At 42.3% G+C, this 14551-nt stretch overlaps 1 protein-coding gene across 1 annotated transcript; it reads right to left on the bottom strand.

The window, feature by feature from the left end:
* Positions 1 to 9194: 9194 nt before the first annotated feature.
* Positions 9195 to 14482, bottom strand: LOC133570881 (class E basic helix-loop-helix protein 40-like). The gene is made up of 5 exons (XM_061923661.1): positions 14210 to 14482; positions 14071 to 14134; positions 13841 to 13948; positions 13398 to 13521; positions 9195 to 12056 (listed from the first exon to the last, which is right to left on the bottom strand). Exons 1-5 carry the CDS (start codon positions 14278 to 14280, stop codon positions 11149 to 11151), a joined length of 1275 nt encoding a protein of 424 aa, XP_061779645.1. The 5' UTR covers positions 14281 to 14482; the 3' UTR covers positions 9195 to 11148.
* Between the last annotated feature and the right edge of the window lie 69 nt (positions 14483 to 14551).

The raw sequence follows: 14551 nt of genomic DNA on the forward strand, positions 1-14551 counted from the left end.
AGCCCCCGGCCACGGGGCTGGCGGGCAGGTAAGCTGCTTACCTGCTGCGTGTGACGCCGGCCGCGGCGAAGGCGGACGAGGCGGGGTGTCGGTGCGGTGGGCGCGGTAGTGACCCAGGACGTGCGTCGGGCCCTTCTCGCGGATCGCCTCAGCTACGGCTCCCGGTGGGGCCCTCTCGGGGGAAGGGGCCTCGGTCCCGGACCCCGGCGAGGCGTCCCTTCTCCGCTCCGTAAAAGTGTCCATCTCTTTTCTTTCTTTTTTTCTTCTGTTGTGGCATATGCAGCAGGTGCCTGCTCGTTTTTCGTATGTGGGTAACAACATTTAACTATGTATATATATTTCCGAATTGGTTTAACTGCCACCCGCCTGAATCTATTTAAAATCTAATTTTTTTTTATTTCAATCGCCCGACCCGACCCGACCCGACCCGACCCGACCCGCGGATAAAATCTTAATTTTTTTTAATTTCATCCGCCCGATCCGCGAATAATCCGCGGACTCCGCGGTTGTGCCCGCAAACCGCGCATCTCTAATATATATATATATATACATATATATATATATATATATTATAAATATACAGTATGTATACATATATATGCCACTGTGTATATGTATAAATATGTATATATAATGTACTGTTATATATATAATATATATATATATTTATTTATTTTTTAAACATGTACATTTGAAATATAAATAGAATAGAAATATATTAAAAACATTTTTTTAAAATATATATATAAATATGCATATACTTATATATACATATGTATATGTATATATGTATGTACATATATATAAATATGCATATATTTATATAAACATATGTATCCGTATATATGTGTGTACATATATACATATATATATATATATATATATATATATATATATATATATATATATATATATATATATATATATATATATATATATATATATATATATATATATCCATCCATCCATCCATTTTCTACCGCTTATTCCCGAAGGGGTTGCGGGGGGCGCTGGAGCCTATCTCAGCTACAATCGGGCGGAAGGCGGGGTACACCCTGGACAAGTCGCCACCTCATCACCCAAACCATCACTGATGGTGGAAACTTTACACTAGACTTCTGGCAACGTGGATCCTGTGCCTCTCCTGTCTTCCTCCAGACTCTGGGACCTCGATTTCCAAAGGAAATGCAAAATTTGCATGGTTGGGTGATGGTTTGGGGTGCCATGTCATCTGCTGGTGTCGGTCCACTCTGTTTCCTGAGATCCAGGGTCAACGCAGCCGTCTACCAGCAAGTTTTAGAGCACTTCATGCTTCCTGCTGCTGACCTGCTCTATGGAGATGGAGATTTCAAGTTCCAACAGGACTTGGCGCCTGCACACAGCGCAAAATCTACCCGTGCCTGGTTTACGGACCATGGTATTTCTGTTCTAAATTGGCCCGCCAACTCCCCTGACCTTAGCTCCATAGAAAATCTGTGGGGTATTGTGAAAAGGAAGATGCAGAATGCCAGACCCAAAAACGCAGAAGAGTTGAAGGCCACTATCAGAGCAACCTGGGCTCTCATAACACCTGAGCAGTGCCAGAAACTCATCGACTCCATGCCACGCCGCATTAACGCAGTAATTGAGGCAAAAGGAGCTCCAACCAAGTATTGAGTATTGTACATGCTCATATTTTTCATTTTCATACTTTTCAGTTGGCCAACATTTCTAAAAATCCCTTTTTTGTATTAGCCTTAAGTAATATTCTAATTTTGTGACACACGGAATTTTGGATTTTCATTTGTTGCCACTTCAAATCATCAAAATTAAATGAAATAAACATTTGAATGCATCAGTCTGTGTGCAATGAATAAATATAATGTACAAGTTACACCTTTTGAATGCAATTACTGAAATAAATCAAGTTTTTCAAAATATTCTAATTTACTGGCTTTTACCTGTATATGTGTGTGTGTGTGTACATGTATGTATGTATATATATATATATATATACATATGTATTCTCCCACTGTCCAATCCACCCTTGTCTTTGGGGAAGAAATGTCGGGATATGAATATATAAGCAGATGATATTTGGTTATTATGATTATTTTTAGTGTGGCATGAACGACTTCTTTCAAACCTTTTCCAACCTTATCGTATTTGCTGACGTTGTTGCGTTGGTGTTTTTGTTATTTTTGTTTTTGTTGCTGTTGTGTCTCTGTCTTATCCCCCTTCTTGTCCACGCAATTTCCACCTTGGTCTTTTTTCTTCTTTCTATCCCCTCCTGCTCCGCTCCGACTACGCCAAACAATAAATAAATCCACTTAATAAAGTTAAATACAAATAAGGCAACAAGATAAGTATTCCACACTTCTCTTTAGTAAAGTAAATCTGTACAGCAAATATGTGCATCTACATCAACTATATGACTTGCCTGACTAGCTAAACAGGACCAAAAAAAAAAAAAAAAAACCTTATCCAGAATTGTGACATCGCTGTCCCTAAATAAATAAGTCTTCTTTTTGAGATGCAAATAAAGTGCTGACTCGGGGCTCCAAGAAACTGCTGTCCTATGTTGTGTCATGTGTTTATTATGTAAGGGTTGTTTGGTCGCTACTTTTGCTTTTCTGCTTCTTGGGGTAAAGCAGCTTTTGTCTGAGGGTGTTTACTGGCTTTTAAGGGCGCAAGTAGTTGTGTTTGGATCAAATCTTTCTGCGTTTCTCTGACCAACACATTCCGCCTCCTGTTTCTATCCTCAGGCTTGGGTGTAGTAGCGCTTCTTCTCTGAGTTTGCATAACTCATGCATCAAATACGCCGTAATAAGCACATGTTTGGCCACTCCATTAGGCACGGAGCTGATGTCCCACGGCAGGCGGAAAGAAAGCGGCTCCTGTTGAAACCGAGAAAAGGGAAAGTCCCTCGGATTGGAGAGAAATGGCGACATGTTGTGTGCAGGTGACTGACGAAATATGACTGAAACGTTATATTGTAACTGGAATATGTCATTTCGTGTGAAGCCTAGCCACATAGAACCTAGTAACAAAGTATATGACTCCACGGTGCATGCCTGCGAAATGGATTGCTAATGTTTACATGCTACATTAGCATGCTAACAGTTAGCATAATATAACTACCAAATCATTGTGATGTGCGTACCTGCAAAATGAACTAAAAAAAAAGCTAGCATGCTAATATTAACATACTAACAGTTAACGTGACAACGGCCATATTATTTGACTCTGTGATGTATATCTGTAAAATTAGCTTTTGTAGCACCCCTACTGTAGGATAGCAGGTTAGTACAACAATTAAGATTGCTAGGTTCTTGGCTGTATAATTGAGAGACTCGCAATGAGACGTTACGTACTTAGTGGACCACAGAACAACTGCTGGCAAATGTATTGCACAATAATAAACAATAACACATGAACAGTGTGCTTTTTCAATTGAAAATACCCCCCAAAAATTAAATAAAAATAGAGCTCTGTTGCAAAATTCAAAAGTAGCAAAATAGAAGAAATTTCCTTTTTAAATTGTCCTTTCAAAAAATACAATCTACCCGGGTAGTAGAGATGCGCGGATAGGCAATTATTTCATCCGCAACCGCGTCAGAAAGTCGTCAACCATCCGCCATCCACCCGATGTAACGTTTGAGCAGAACTGCACCCGCCCACCATCCGCCCGTTGTTATATATCTAATATTAATAAAAAAAATTAAAAAAAGGGTGAAAACTACGCGAATTGCACCTTGTGCAGACAAGATTTTTCGATCGGACACGGAGGAATTAGCGATGTAAAAGACCACGTTGGGACAAAAAAACACAAGTCTAATGCCGTTGCTAGCGATACAAGTGGAAAACTTTCAACGTTTTTCGTCGCCCAAACAGATTCTTTGGATGTGATAAATGCCGAAGTTTTATTTACGGAGGCAATAATTGAGCATGGACTTCCAATCGCACTGGCTGATCACATGGGACAGTTAATAATGTAATGCAACCTTTAAAAATCATTACGCGGTGATCGCGATCCCAAAAATAAACTTTTCTTGCATGATAATGTCCAGAAAAATTCGCTTTATATTACTATAGAGTCCTTTTAACGAATGAGTTTGATGGTTTAGCACAAACCTTAAATGAAAGAAGTCCTTTGTTCTCCTGCACCATGCATGCGCAATCCTGTCGGCTGTATTTCACAGCACGACATACTGTAAAAAGTGTTTATACTATTTATACTTTCAATTAACAAATTGAAGTCTTGTGAAAGGTTGACAGGATAACTGGCATTAACTGTCAAAATAATTTCAAACTATTGAAGTTAGCTTACAGAATAAACATGTCAATCAACCCATATGATTTTTGCTGTAATATTTTTGTTTTGAAAAGTCACTGTGACTGATAGAAAAGTGATGGTTTTAGCAACATTTTAACCTGTCTGAATGCTAATAGTCATTTTGCGTCGGGGGGCGAAGCCCTGAACCCTCCACCAGGACTTTGTCCTGGACCTACCGGGGCCTGCGGCCCTTGGACCCTGGCTACTAGGTTTTTCTGATTTAAAAGTTGGCAGGTATGGTGAGGTTATAAAGCTTTTGCCTGTTAAAGAAAGGAGACTGATCCAATGCACAGACATTCGCGTGCCACGCTGTCACGACCCAGACGCACACCAGTGCGCAATCATATGGGAGCCGCGCTGAGCGCACCTCCAAGCGCGTCTCGCTGCCGGCGACAGCCAGATATGGGCCCACGCTCCAGCGCCATCCATTTTCAGGGCTAGTTGATTCGGCAGGTGGGTTGTTACACACTCCTTAGCGGGTTCCAACTTCCATGGCCACCGTCCTGCTCTCTATATCAACCAGGGTGAGCCCCACCCCTTTCATGAGCGCACTACGCGCGGAGTGACCCCTGTTACGCGCCCCCGGCAACAGGGGTGGCAAGCAGGTAAGCTGCGCGGGAGGAGCGCGCGGAGTGACCCATGTTACGAGCCCCCGGCCACGGGGGTGGCGGGCAGGTAAGCTGCTTACCTGCTGCGCGTGACGCCGGCCGCGGCGAAAGCGGACGAGGCGGGGTGTCGGTGCGGTGGGCGCGGTAGTGACCCTGGACGTGCGTCGGGCCCTTCTCGCGGATCGCCTCAGCTACGGCTCCCGGTGGGGCCCTCTCGGGGGAAGGGGCCTCGGTCCCGGACCCCGGCGAGGCGTCCCTTCTCCGCTCCGTAAAAGTGTCCATCTCTTTTCTTTTTTTTTCTTCTGTTGTGGCATATGCAGCAGGTGCCTGCTCGTTTTTCGTATGTGGTTAACAACATTTAACTATGTATATATATTTCCGAATTGGTTTAACTGCCACCCGCAAAAAAAAAAAAAAAAAAAAAAAATTAATCCGCCCGACCCGACCCGCGAGCGGATAAAATCTTAGTTTTTTTAATTTCATCCGCCCGATCCGCGGATAATCCGCGGACTCCGCGGTTGTGTCCGCAAACCGCGCATCTCTACCGGGTAGTATTGAATTGAACACTGTCTATATTCCTTGGTTGGGAATCCTTAGTTCTATTGTAATCCGTTATTCCATACTGATTCGGTTCGATACTTGCGACTCTGATGGTGTATCAGTTCAGTTATAGATCACTGCAGAGTGTGGAGACCGATGCAGCTGGCCACACCACATCCAAACGCTCCCTCTCCGCAGACTCTCACTCACTGGGACTGGCTCGCCATCTTAACTCAAGTCCAGCTTGGAACCAGACTTCAGGATCATACAAAAAAACCAATCTGCACATAGCAGTACAGAATGTAATCAGTTAGAATACTCTTTTTACTCTTAGTTCTCTTCCATATGGTACCATATTAACTTCAATTTTAAATCACTAAACACAGTTACTCATTTTAACCATTTAGTCATGGACATATGAATACTGGTCGTTTCACACTGTACTCCATATAAGTCTGTAAGACTTTAACAGCAGCATCAAATCATGAAACCTATAGTAGCTTCACCTCTTAAGACTTCAATGAATGAAATTAAATGAGTTACATCCATTTAAGGATTTTTACCTTTTTATCTTTAAATTATGAACTGTGAATTATCACTTTTTAAACCATCACAAAATAAAATAAGTGATTATTTAACTGAAATCACATTTTGGTCATAATGTATTATAATGATTATCATTTTAACTGTATCAATTTAATAAATGAAATGTGTCAACAGTTCCCCTTTAAGCAGCATGACAAGGGTGCTTTTAGCAGCATTGGAATGAATGCAGCTCCTCTGCTCACTGCATAAGGCTGAACACAGTAACATTAAATATACATCTCTTTTACACAAAACGAAAATACAATAACGTTATCCAACTGCAACATGCTAACATGTCACAAGGCATTCTTTAAATACATCATATTACTCCAATTGGTTTTGTACATCTTAACTCTGTGTCTTGTTATCAGACTCCTCTCTTTAGCACTAACAGGATGCTAGGCTAACAGCAAACAGTTATATTGTAGGCCTCATTTACAAAGTAACACTTACTGGAGTTTTCAGCAGCACAAAACACAGCAATCCAGCTCCCACTGGGACCAGGCTATCTTATGCTGCTTTTCCAACACTCGGTTTGAAAAGTGACAAGTATTTTAACGTATAAACCTTGTCTTTGCAACACAACGATATGACTCATGCCTTCACTGTGACGTTCAGTGAAGGAATGCCGGGAATGACAAAGGTGCATGCGACCTCTACTGGCCAACATGTGAATAACGTGCTGCGTGCATGCATAATTAATTTAACCCTGTAGTGACCACATGACTATGACAAATCAATTTTAACATTTTTTAAGTGACAATAGTGACTTTGGCACACCATAGATCAGAAATTAATAATAGGAGAATATATTCGTGCCACTATATTTCCATATGGGTTACACTTTGATAAGCTAACGTGTTGACATTAGCATGCTAACAGTGAACTTGTGTCAAGTACCATATGACTCTGATGTGTATACGTGCAAATTAGCTTATAAAGCAAGCATGCGCTAACAGTAATATGTCTGAAATACCAAATTATATAACTCTAAATGTGCATTCCTGTAAAATTGGCTAAAAAGATAGTATGCTAGTGTTAGTGGGGGTGTATATATTAGCGTCCCGGAAGAGTTAGTGCTGCAAGGGGTTCTGGGTATTTGTTCTGTTGTGTTACGGTGTGGATGTTCCCCCGAAATGTATTTGTCATTCTTGTTTGGCGTGGGTTCACAGTGTGGCGCATATTTGTAACAGTGTTAAAGTTGTTTATACGGCCACCCTCAGTGTGACCTGTATGGCTGTTGACCAAGTATGCTTGCATTCACTTGTGTGTGTGAAAAGCCGTAGATATTATGTGACTGGGCCGGCAAGCAAAGGCAGTGCCTTTAAGGTTTATTGGCGCTCTGTACTTCTCCCTACGTCCGTGTACACAGCGGCGTTTTAAAAAGACATTTTTTTTTTTTTTTTAAACCGATACAGATAATTTTGAAACCGATAATTTCCGATATTACATTTTATAGCATTTATCGGCCGATAATATCAGCAATCCGATATTATCGGACATCTCTAGTATATACGCCAGTGACGTGCGGTCAGGGGAGGCAGGTGAGGCGGGGCCTCACGTGCCAACATGGAAAGAAACAATTTTTTAAAAGAAAAAAAAAGTATAAAATTGTTATACGTATCCAGTGATTATACTATAAATTTATTTTCCTTTTAGCTTCACCAGTTTTAGATTATTTTTATTCAAAATCGCTGAATTTTCACATTTGCCGTTCAAATACTGAGAAGAGACTTGCAGTGAGTCAGCAGCCAGTTGAGCCTCAACATGGATTGCGCAATGACTCGGCTAACTGCTGGCCTGCTGTGCAGTGAGACCGTATTGCTGTATGAATTATATTATACATTTCCATAATTTAGTTAGCTGAGGTATACAATGTACAGTGTATTTTGTCAACAACTGTATGTGTGTAACGTATTTCTTGTGCTGAGCAATCATAAAACTGCTGTGAAGACGCACTGTGTGAGGCTCGCAGTAATCCCGCCTCATGGTGGTAGAGGGCGCTAGTGATCCCAGGGAACATTTTTGCGACTACTCGGCTGCAGAAGAAGTGACAACAAGCAGCAACAGTTAGTGATTGTTTATTTTTGTCTCTCGCCTGGACTTTTAACATGGAGGATTACATATCTAAAATAAAACAGTTTTCTAAACTGGACTTTCAATCAAAGCAGGAGGTAATACTTAAAGGAAGATCTCCATCGAGACAGAGAGACTTTTAAAACTGAAGAAAGATAAGGAAGACTTCTATAAACAAGTTATTGATGCTTTTGTTCAGAAGGAGCGGCGCATGGACTTCATTTATAAGTAAAGGTAAGACCATAATAACGTTTTTTTAATTAAATGTGCTTTTTTGTGTGCTACAGTTTGTATGTGTAAAGTTAAAGTTAAAGTTTCAATGATTGTCACACACACTAGGTGTGGTGAAATGTGTCCTCTGCATTTGACCCATCCCCTTGATCACCCCCTGGGAGGTGAGGAGAGCAGTGGGCAGCAGCGGCACCACGCCCGGGAATCATTTTTGGTGATTTAACCCCCAATTCCAACCCTTGATGCTGAGTGCCAAGCAGGGGAGAATGCTGCTGGTATGAGCTTTTAAACATAACCCGTTAACTGCTGCCAATCAAATGGTGAATAAGATACTCTTTAGGGTTCATATGTTTGTAAATCTGACTATGATGAAGTCAGTGCCTCACCAGCCATGAACCTCACTACAAGGTAAAGTATCATAATATCATAATCATCCCCTCAATTCCCCCCCAAAAATGGATGAACTCGCTGGAATATGAAAGACAATATAACATACATCCATAAACTTGGATGCATATGCAAAAGTACATTATAATTATCTGTACAGTAATCTATTTATATCTGCACCTTATTGCTCTTTTATCCTGCACTACAACGAGCTAAAGCAACAACATTTCGTCCTTATCTGTACTGTAAAGTTCAAATTTGAATGACAATAAAGGAAGTCTAAGTCTATAAGATGTTTGCCGTGTTTCCAAGCACTTGCACTTCTATTAGCGGGCCCAGGCGGGCCTGCAGCTGTGACTGCATGGTTACATAACAACATGCTGGCGCTGCTGCACTATCCAATCACACCTGTTGCATCACCGCGCCTCTCCTGGAACTACATGAAGAAGGCGTTTTCCACAGGAAAAAAAAATACTTTATTCATACATGTATATCAACATTTATAGACAAAATATGTACAAACAGCAATCGTCTTCCATGTAGGTCCCAAAATATAAAATATCAAGTACCTCTCTCTCGGTAGAAAAAAAACTAGTCCTCTGTGGTAAAACTTTTACATTCACGTTCTCTTCCTCCTCGACTCGCCCGCGCTGAACAGAGATCAACGCGACCGAGCTCCTTTCACATGTCAAGAAGGCAACGGCAAGAACAAACGCCAGGTTTGACTTGAGTGGAAACACGTTTGAATACGCAAGACCAGGCCCAGCACAGTATGTACACGTACACACGTGGTGCGTGGACTAGGTATCAAAAATAGAAATGTACAAGAAGTCTATGCACAATAATTACATTAGAACCCATCTCAGCTTGGGAAAGACTGACTTCTCATTCTTTTTTGAAGTGATGATGATGATGAAGAACACTAGGCAACAAACTTTGGGTGAATTTCTAACATTTGGTTTGACTTTTTATCATACAAAAAAATGGCATGTCCTTTCCCCCCACACAAAAGCTACGAGTGAAATGCGTCAGTGTCGGGGTTTTTTTTCTGTCAACAGCAGCAACGTCTTTCTTTACATTCAGGCAAGTGTGTGTGTGTGTGTGTTCTTGTATTTCTACCCTTCTTGAGTCATACCGTGAATTGATTTACGTGGACTTAAACGAGTCGAAAAACTTATTCGGGTGTTACCATTTAGTGGTCAATTGTACGGAATATGTACTGAACTGTGCAATCTACTAATAAAAGTTTCAATCAATCAATCATCAACAAGGAAAAGTACCTTCCATATGAGGATCGGTGAGCAAGTTAGGACCGACATCATGGTCCCGATACGGAAAACTATAGCATCTAATAGAGAATCTATCAAAATTAGGGTGGTCCCAAAAAGGAGGGATTTTTCAAATTGATTGTGTGTCGGTTTTAAAAGTGCTCCCCCTCTGGTCAGCATGTGTAATAACAAGTGTGTGTGAGAAATTTAAATGTGCCTCCTTTGGCCAAAATTAATAAAAAAAACATAAAATAAATACGTATATAGAGACATACTGTAATAACGAAGTAAATAATGACGATTAAAAACCAATTACAAACAAAGATTTAAAAAAAAACAGTCTTTGTCTCACAATGTGTCAACTTTTTTCTTATAAAATTGGGAACAATTTCTCATATTCTTTCTGTTTCTGTAATATTGCAATGTTTTCTCGTAAAATTATTACTTTCTAATGCAAAATGGCGACATTTGTCATATAGAATTCTGACTTTTATCACAATATTGCCAATTGTTTTGTGGTTCTTGTAAAAATAGTGACATTTTTTGAGTAAAAATTCCGATTACTATTATAATATTGGCAAAATGTTAAAGTTTTCTTATAAAATTGTAACTTTTGTCGAGTAAAAACACGACTCTTTTCATAAAGTTGCCAAACATTTTGAGCTTTTCTTGTAAAATTGCGACTGTCATTGAGTAAAATTCCAACTTTTATCATAACATTGCACAAATGTTCAGTTTTTCTCGTAAAATTTTGACTTGCGTTGAGTAAAATGACGATTTTTGGTATACACTGCCAAAATTCAAAGTTTTTCTTGTGAAATTGTGACCTTTTTCTTGTGAAATTCCAACTCATTTTTCACAACAAGCTGTTTTATATTTGCATAGTATGTATATATTATTCATGATGTAAATACAAATCTTTATATATCTAGAAAGGGTGGTGCTAAAGAGGTATTTTTCGGAGGTCTCGAGAAGGTGACAAATACAAGAAGGTGTGTGTGTGTGTGTGTGTGTGTGTAGAGCAAGGTCCATTTGACATTCAACCGTTCGGACGCCGCTACTCCTGTTCCTCGCTTGATGCTTTCTACATTCCGGTATGAAGAGCGAAGTGATGGATGCACTTCAGGACAATGTGTTCTTAGTCTTTGGTCTCCAGGTTGAGGGGCGGTACCTGTTTGAGCGCCTGAAGGAGGGCGGGGGAGTCCATGGGCGTCTGGGTTACGGCCGGGGACGGAGAGCCTCCCCTGGAAGAGGCTGCCGGCGGGGGCGGCCTCTCGTCAAGGGCGGCGCTGGCGGAGCCCCCGATGCCCGTGTACATCATGGGCAAGCTCCCGGGGTACCAGCATTTCTCCAGCATGGGCAGGTAGGCGGCGGCGGAGGGCGGGATGAGGTAGAAGGGCATGCAGAGAGGATGCGGGGGCGGTGGCGGATGGTTGGGGGACACGCTCATGTAGCTGCCGTAGCCGCTGGAGGAGGAGGAGGATTCGCCGCCCGAGAGCAGCTCGTCCTCGGACGACTCCGCCCGGGCTCGCTTGTGCCGCGGCTCGTCGTCTTCCCGCTTGACGCCGGAGCTCTGCCTCTCGGCTCCGCGCTTCATCAGCTTGCCCTCCTGGCCGTAGTAGTCCGGCCGCCTCAGAGGGGCGCCGCACTCGTTCTTCTCCAGCTCGCCGCCATAGCCGCTGTCCGTATCCGTGTCGCTGCCGCTCTGCTCGCTACTCATAGGAGCGTGCGCCCGCTGGATGACGGGCACCCTCCCGTAGCCCTCGCTGGGTTTCGGTGGCGAGCTGGCGGGCGCCTCCTTGTAGGTTTGGTGCTGGCTGTAAGCGGGGGTCTCTTGGGGCGGAGGGCTGACGGGTGAACGGGGTCGCTTTGGACTCTGTTGGAGCACGTCGGCGGCCAACTTATGAAGGTGGTTGATGACGTGGGACGACGCAAAGTCGCCGTCGCTCTCGCGACTTGCAAGATACTGGAGGATCTCCTTGGCGCACATGTGGAAGCCGGAGCGAAACATCTCCTCGGACTTCTCCTGGCTGACCAGAGGTTGCTCTGTGAACGCAGCAAGAAGCTTGGTCAGCATCAGCAAGTACACATGACCCAGTACACTTTACTACAGGCCTGTGCTAACCTGAAATGCCAAAGCATGTGTCGGCCATTTTGGGCCTTTTTTATTTGGTTAAAAATATATATATAATATTGCAAAGTATATCATTATTAGTATCAAAATGTTGGCCTTTTTCATTGTGTTTTTTCATATTTATGTTTACAGTTTCATTATATTTCAACAACACCCGAGATGCCCCCCCCCCCTGCTTTACTAGCTCACAGCCTATCTATTTTGTTTTAGGTCAGTGCCTGTCAAACTTTGTTCACCAAGTACCACCATAATGACCAACATTATAATACAGTAGCATAGTAGGCCCAGGTATTCATTAAAAAAACAAGGCGGAGGTTTTATTTACCAAGTATATTGTCACATTACACACAGTTTGAACAGTAACACTGTGTTTGAATATTTAATGAAAGGGATTTTTTTTTGGTGTACCACCAGATAGAGCCTGTGTACCTTACCACAGTTTGAGAATCACTGTTTTTGATGAAGTCTAAGCCAATCAATATTCATAACAGCTTTGTAACAGTATTTTTATCTATTTATTTGACCTGCTCAGTGACCTTGTGGTTCGAGTGTCCGCCCTGAGAGCGGTAGGTCCCAAAACCCCGGCCGAGTCATACCAAAGACTGTAAAAATGGGACCCATTACCTCCCTGCTTGGGTTGAAATTGGGGGTTAAATCACCAAAATGATTCTCGAGTGCAGCCACCGCTGCTGCTCACTGCTCCCCTCACCTCCCAGGGGGTGGAACAAGGGGATGGGTCAAATGCAGAGGGTAATTTCACCACACCAAGAGTGTGTGTGACTTACTGTTGTTTTTTTTGGCAGGGTCAAACCTCATCTTAATCTTGGTCTGAATTCTCCTACTTAAAAACATCATTCTAACCGCAGAAAACTATTTTTGATTTGTTTTTGTCCGAGCAACTTTCTCAATATTCAAAAAAAATAATATTAAAAGTAATTTTTTTATTTATAATACAATTATTTTTTTAAATAAACAAAATACATTATATTTTATTATAATATAAAAAAATGTAATACTAGGAGGTGAAAGCCCTTTTTTTTTTTTTTTATGTAAGTTTTCATAGACCAGCTGTTGAGAAACCCCCATACTTTTTTAGGCATCGATTTACACTTGCCTAAAAAAAAAAAGGAGCCACGTCGTCATGTGACATGGTGAAAAACAAAGTAATACCCCCCCCCCCCCCATGTCTACCAAAACACATGACAATAAAGCCCCCTATAAAAACGACGGCTAAAAATACACGTCGGGCTTACCGATATGCATGCCGCTCTGCAGGGCCAGGATCTTCTGCTGCTGCTGCTCCAGCAGCGTGCTGAGCGTCTTCACGTGCTTCAGCGTGAGCTCCAAAACCACCGCCTTCTCTAGATGACCCAAAGTCTGCAGGGGACAACACACCATGTTAGATAACAGTTTGGGGAAGGGGGGGCGAGGAGGAGGAGGGGGGGCGGAATTGTGGACATTAATTGTATCAGTCTGTATGTGTCATGTGATGAACAGGTGACCAACCAGAAATCAGTTGGAATAAGACCCTTATTGGCGCATAATTATATATATTATTTTAAATTCACTTTAAAAAGCATTGTTTTAGTTGTGGCGCAAAAGCGGCTGCAATGTCCGTGTTAGTCCACCAGAGGGCGCGCGTCAGCCGAGTGACTCCCACAAGTGGGCAAACAAAAAAAAAGAGAAGCAAACTTACTGTAAGTTTGAGGTGTTCGGGCAGTAAATCCTTCAACTGAGCGATGCACTCGTTTATCCGATCTCGTCTTTTCTTCTCGATGAGCCGATGAGGAAGCTTGTACGTATCCTGGGAAGAAAAAAAAAATGGTATGTTACAGCAGGAATTAGGTCGACATTTCCCCCTTGAAGAATGAATCATTTCCGCTGTTTAAAAAAATAAATACAAATTAAAAATTAAAAAAAGCTCACCTTGCTTTCCTCGCCTCGTTTCATTCCACGCCGGGGTTTGTACGCGTACATGGGGAAGTCCATGCTGCAGAAGAAAAAAAAAAGGAGAATTAAAGAGAGAAAAATGCATTTGTTGTTTTGTTATTGGAGTTGAACATACCTGTGCATGTCCGGTAGGTCGCTGTGGTGTTTGGACAGTGGAGGAGGTTGCGCGCTTGGAATTCGCTCCATATTTAAACGCGCTAAATGTAGTTTAGTAAGTGTGGGAGGAAAAAGTTGCCCAAGAAGTGTATCCTTTTTCGAAAAAAAATCCGTCAAGCTTTGAAATTCAGCGTTTCATTATTTCGCTGCGACCCAGGAGCAGAAGGACTTGAAGGAGGACTAAAGTCTCTGCAGTCTGTCCGCTCAGCCTGACCCAGCTCCGTCACATGAGGCTCACGTGTCGAGCGGCGCTGTCTTCTCCGCGAGAGGCTCCGCCCCTTCTCCCCGGACGCGGCGTCTG

Source organism: Nerophis lumbriciformis, linkage group LG28 (assembly GCF_033978685.3).
Source record: "Nerophis lumbriciformis linkage group LG28, RoL_Nlum_v2.1, whole genome shotgun sequence".
Classification (NCBI taxonomy): Eukaryota; Metazoa; Chordata; class Actinopteri; order Syngnathiformes; family Syngnathidae; genus Nerophis; species Nerophis lumbriciformis.

Excerpts from the sequence above, each read along its gene's own strand:
- LOC133570881 (XM_061923661.1), bottom strand. The coding sequence starts at position 14,280 with ATGGAGCGAATTCCAAGCGCGCAACCTCCTCCACTGTCCAAACACCAC. Across the intron at positions 14,135-14,209 it reads GACCTACCGGACATGCACAG|CATGGACTTCCCCATGTACG; the intron begins GTATGTTCAACT and ends TTTCTTCTGCAG. Across the intron at positions 13,949-14,070 it reads AACGAGGCGAGGAAAGCAAG|GATACGTACAAGCTTCCTCA; the intron begins GTGAGCTTTTTT and ends TTTTCTTCCCAG.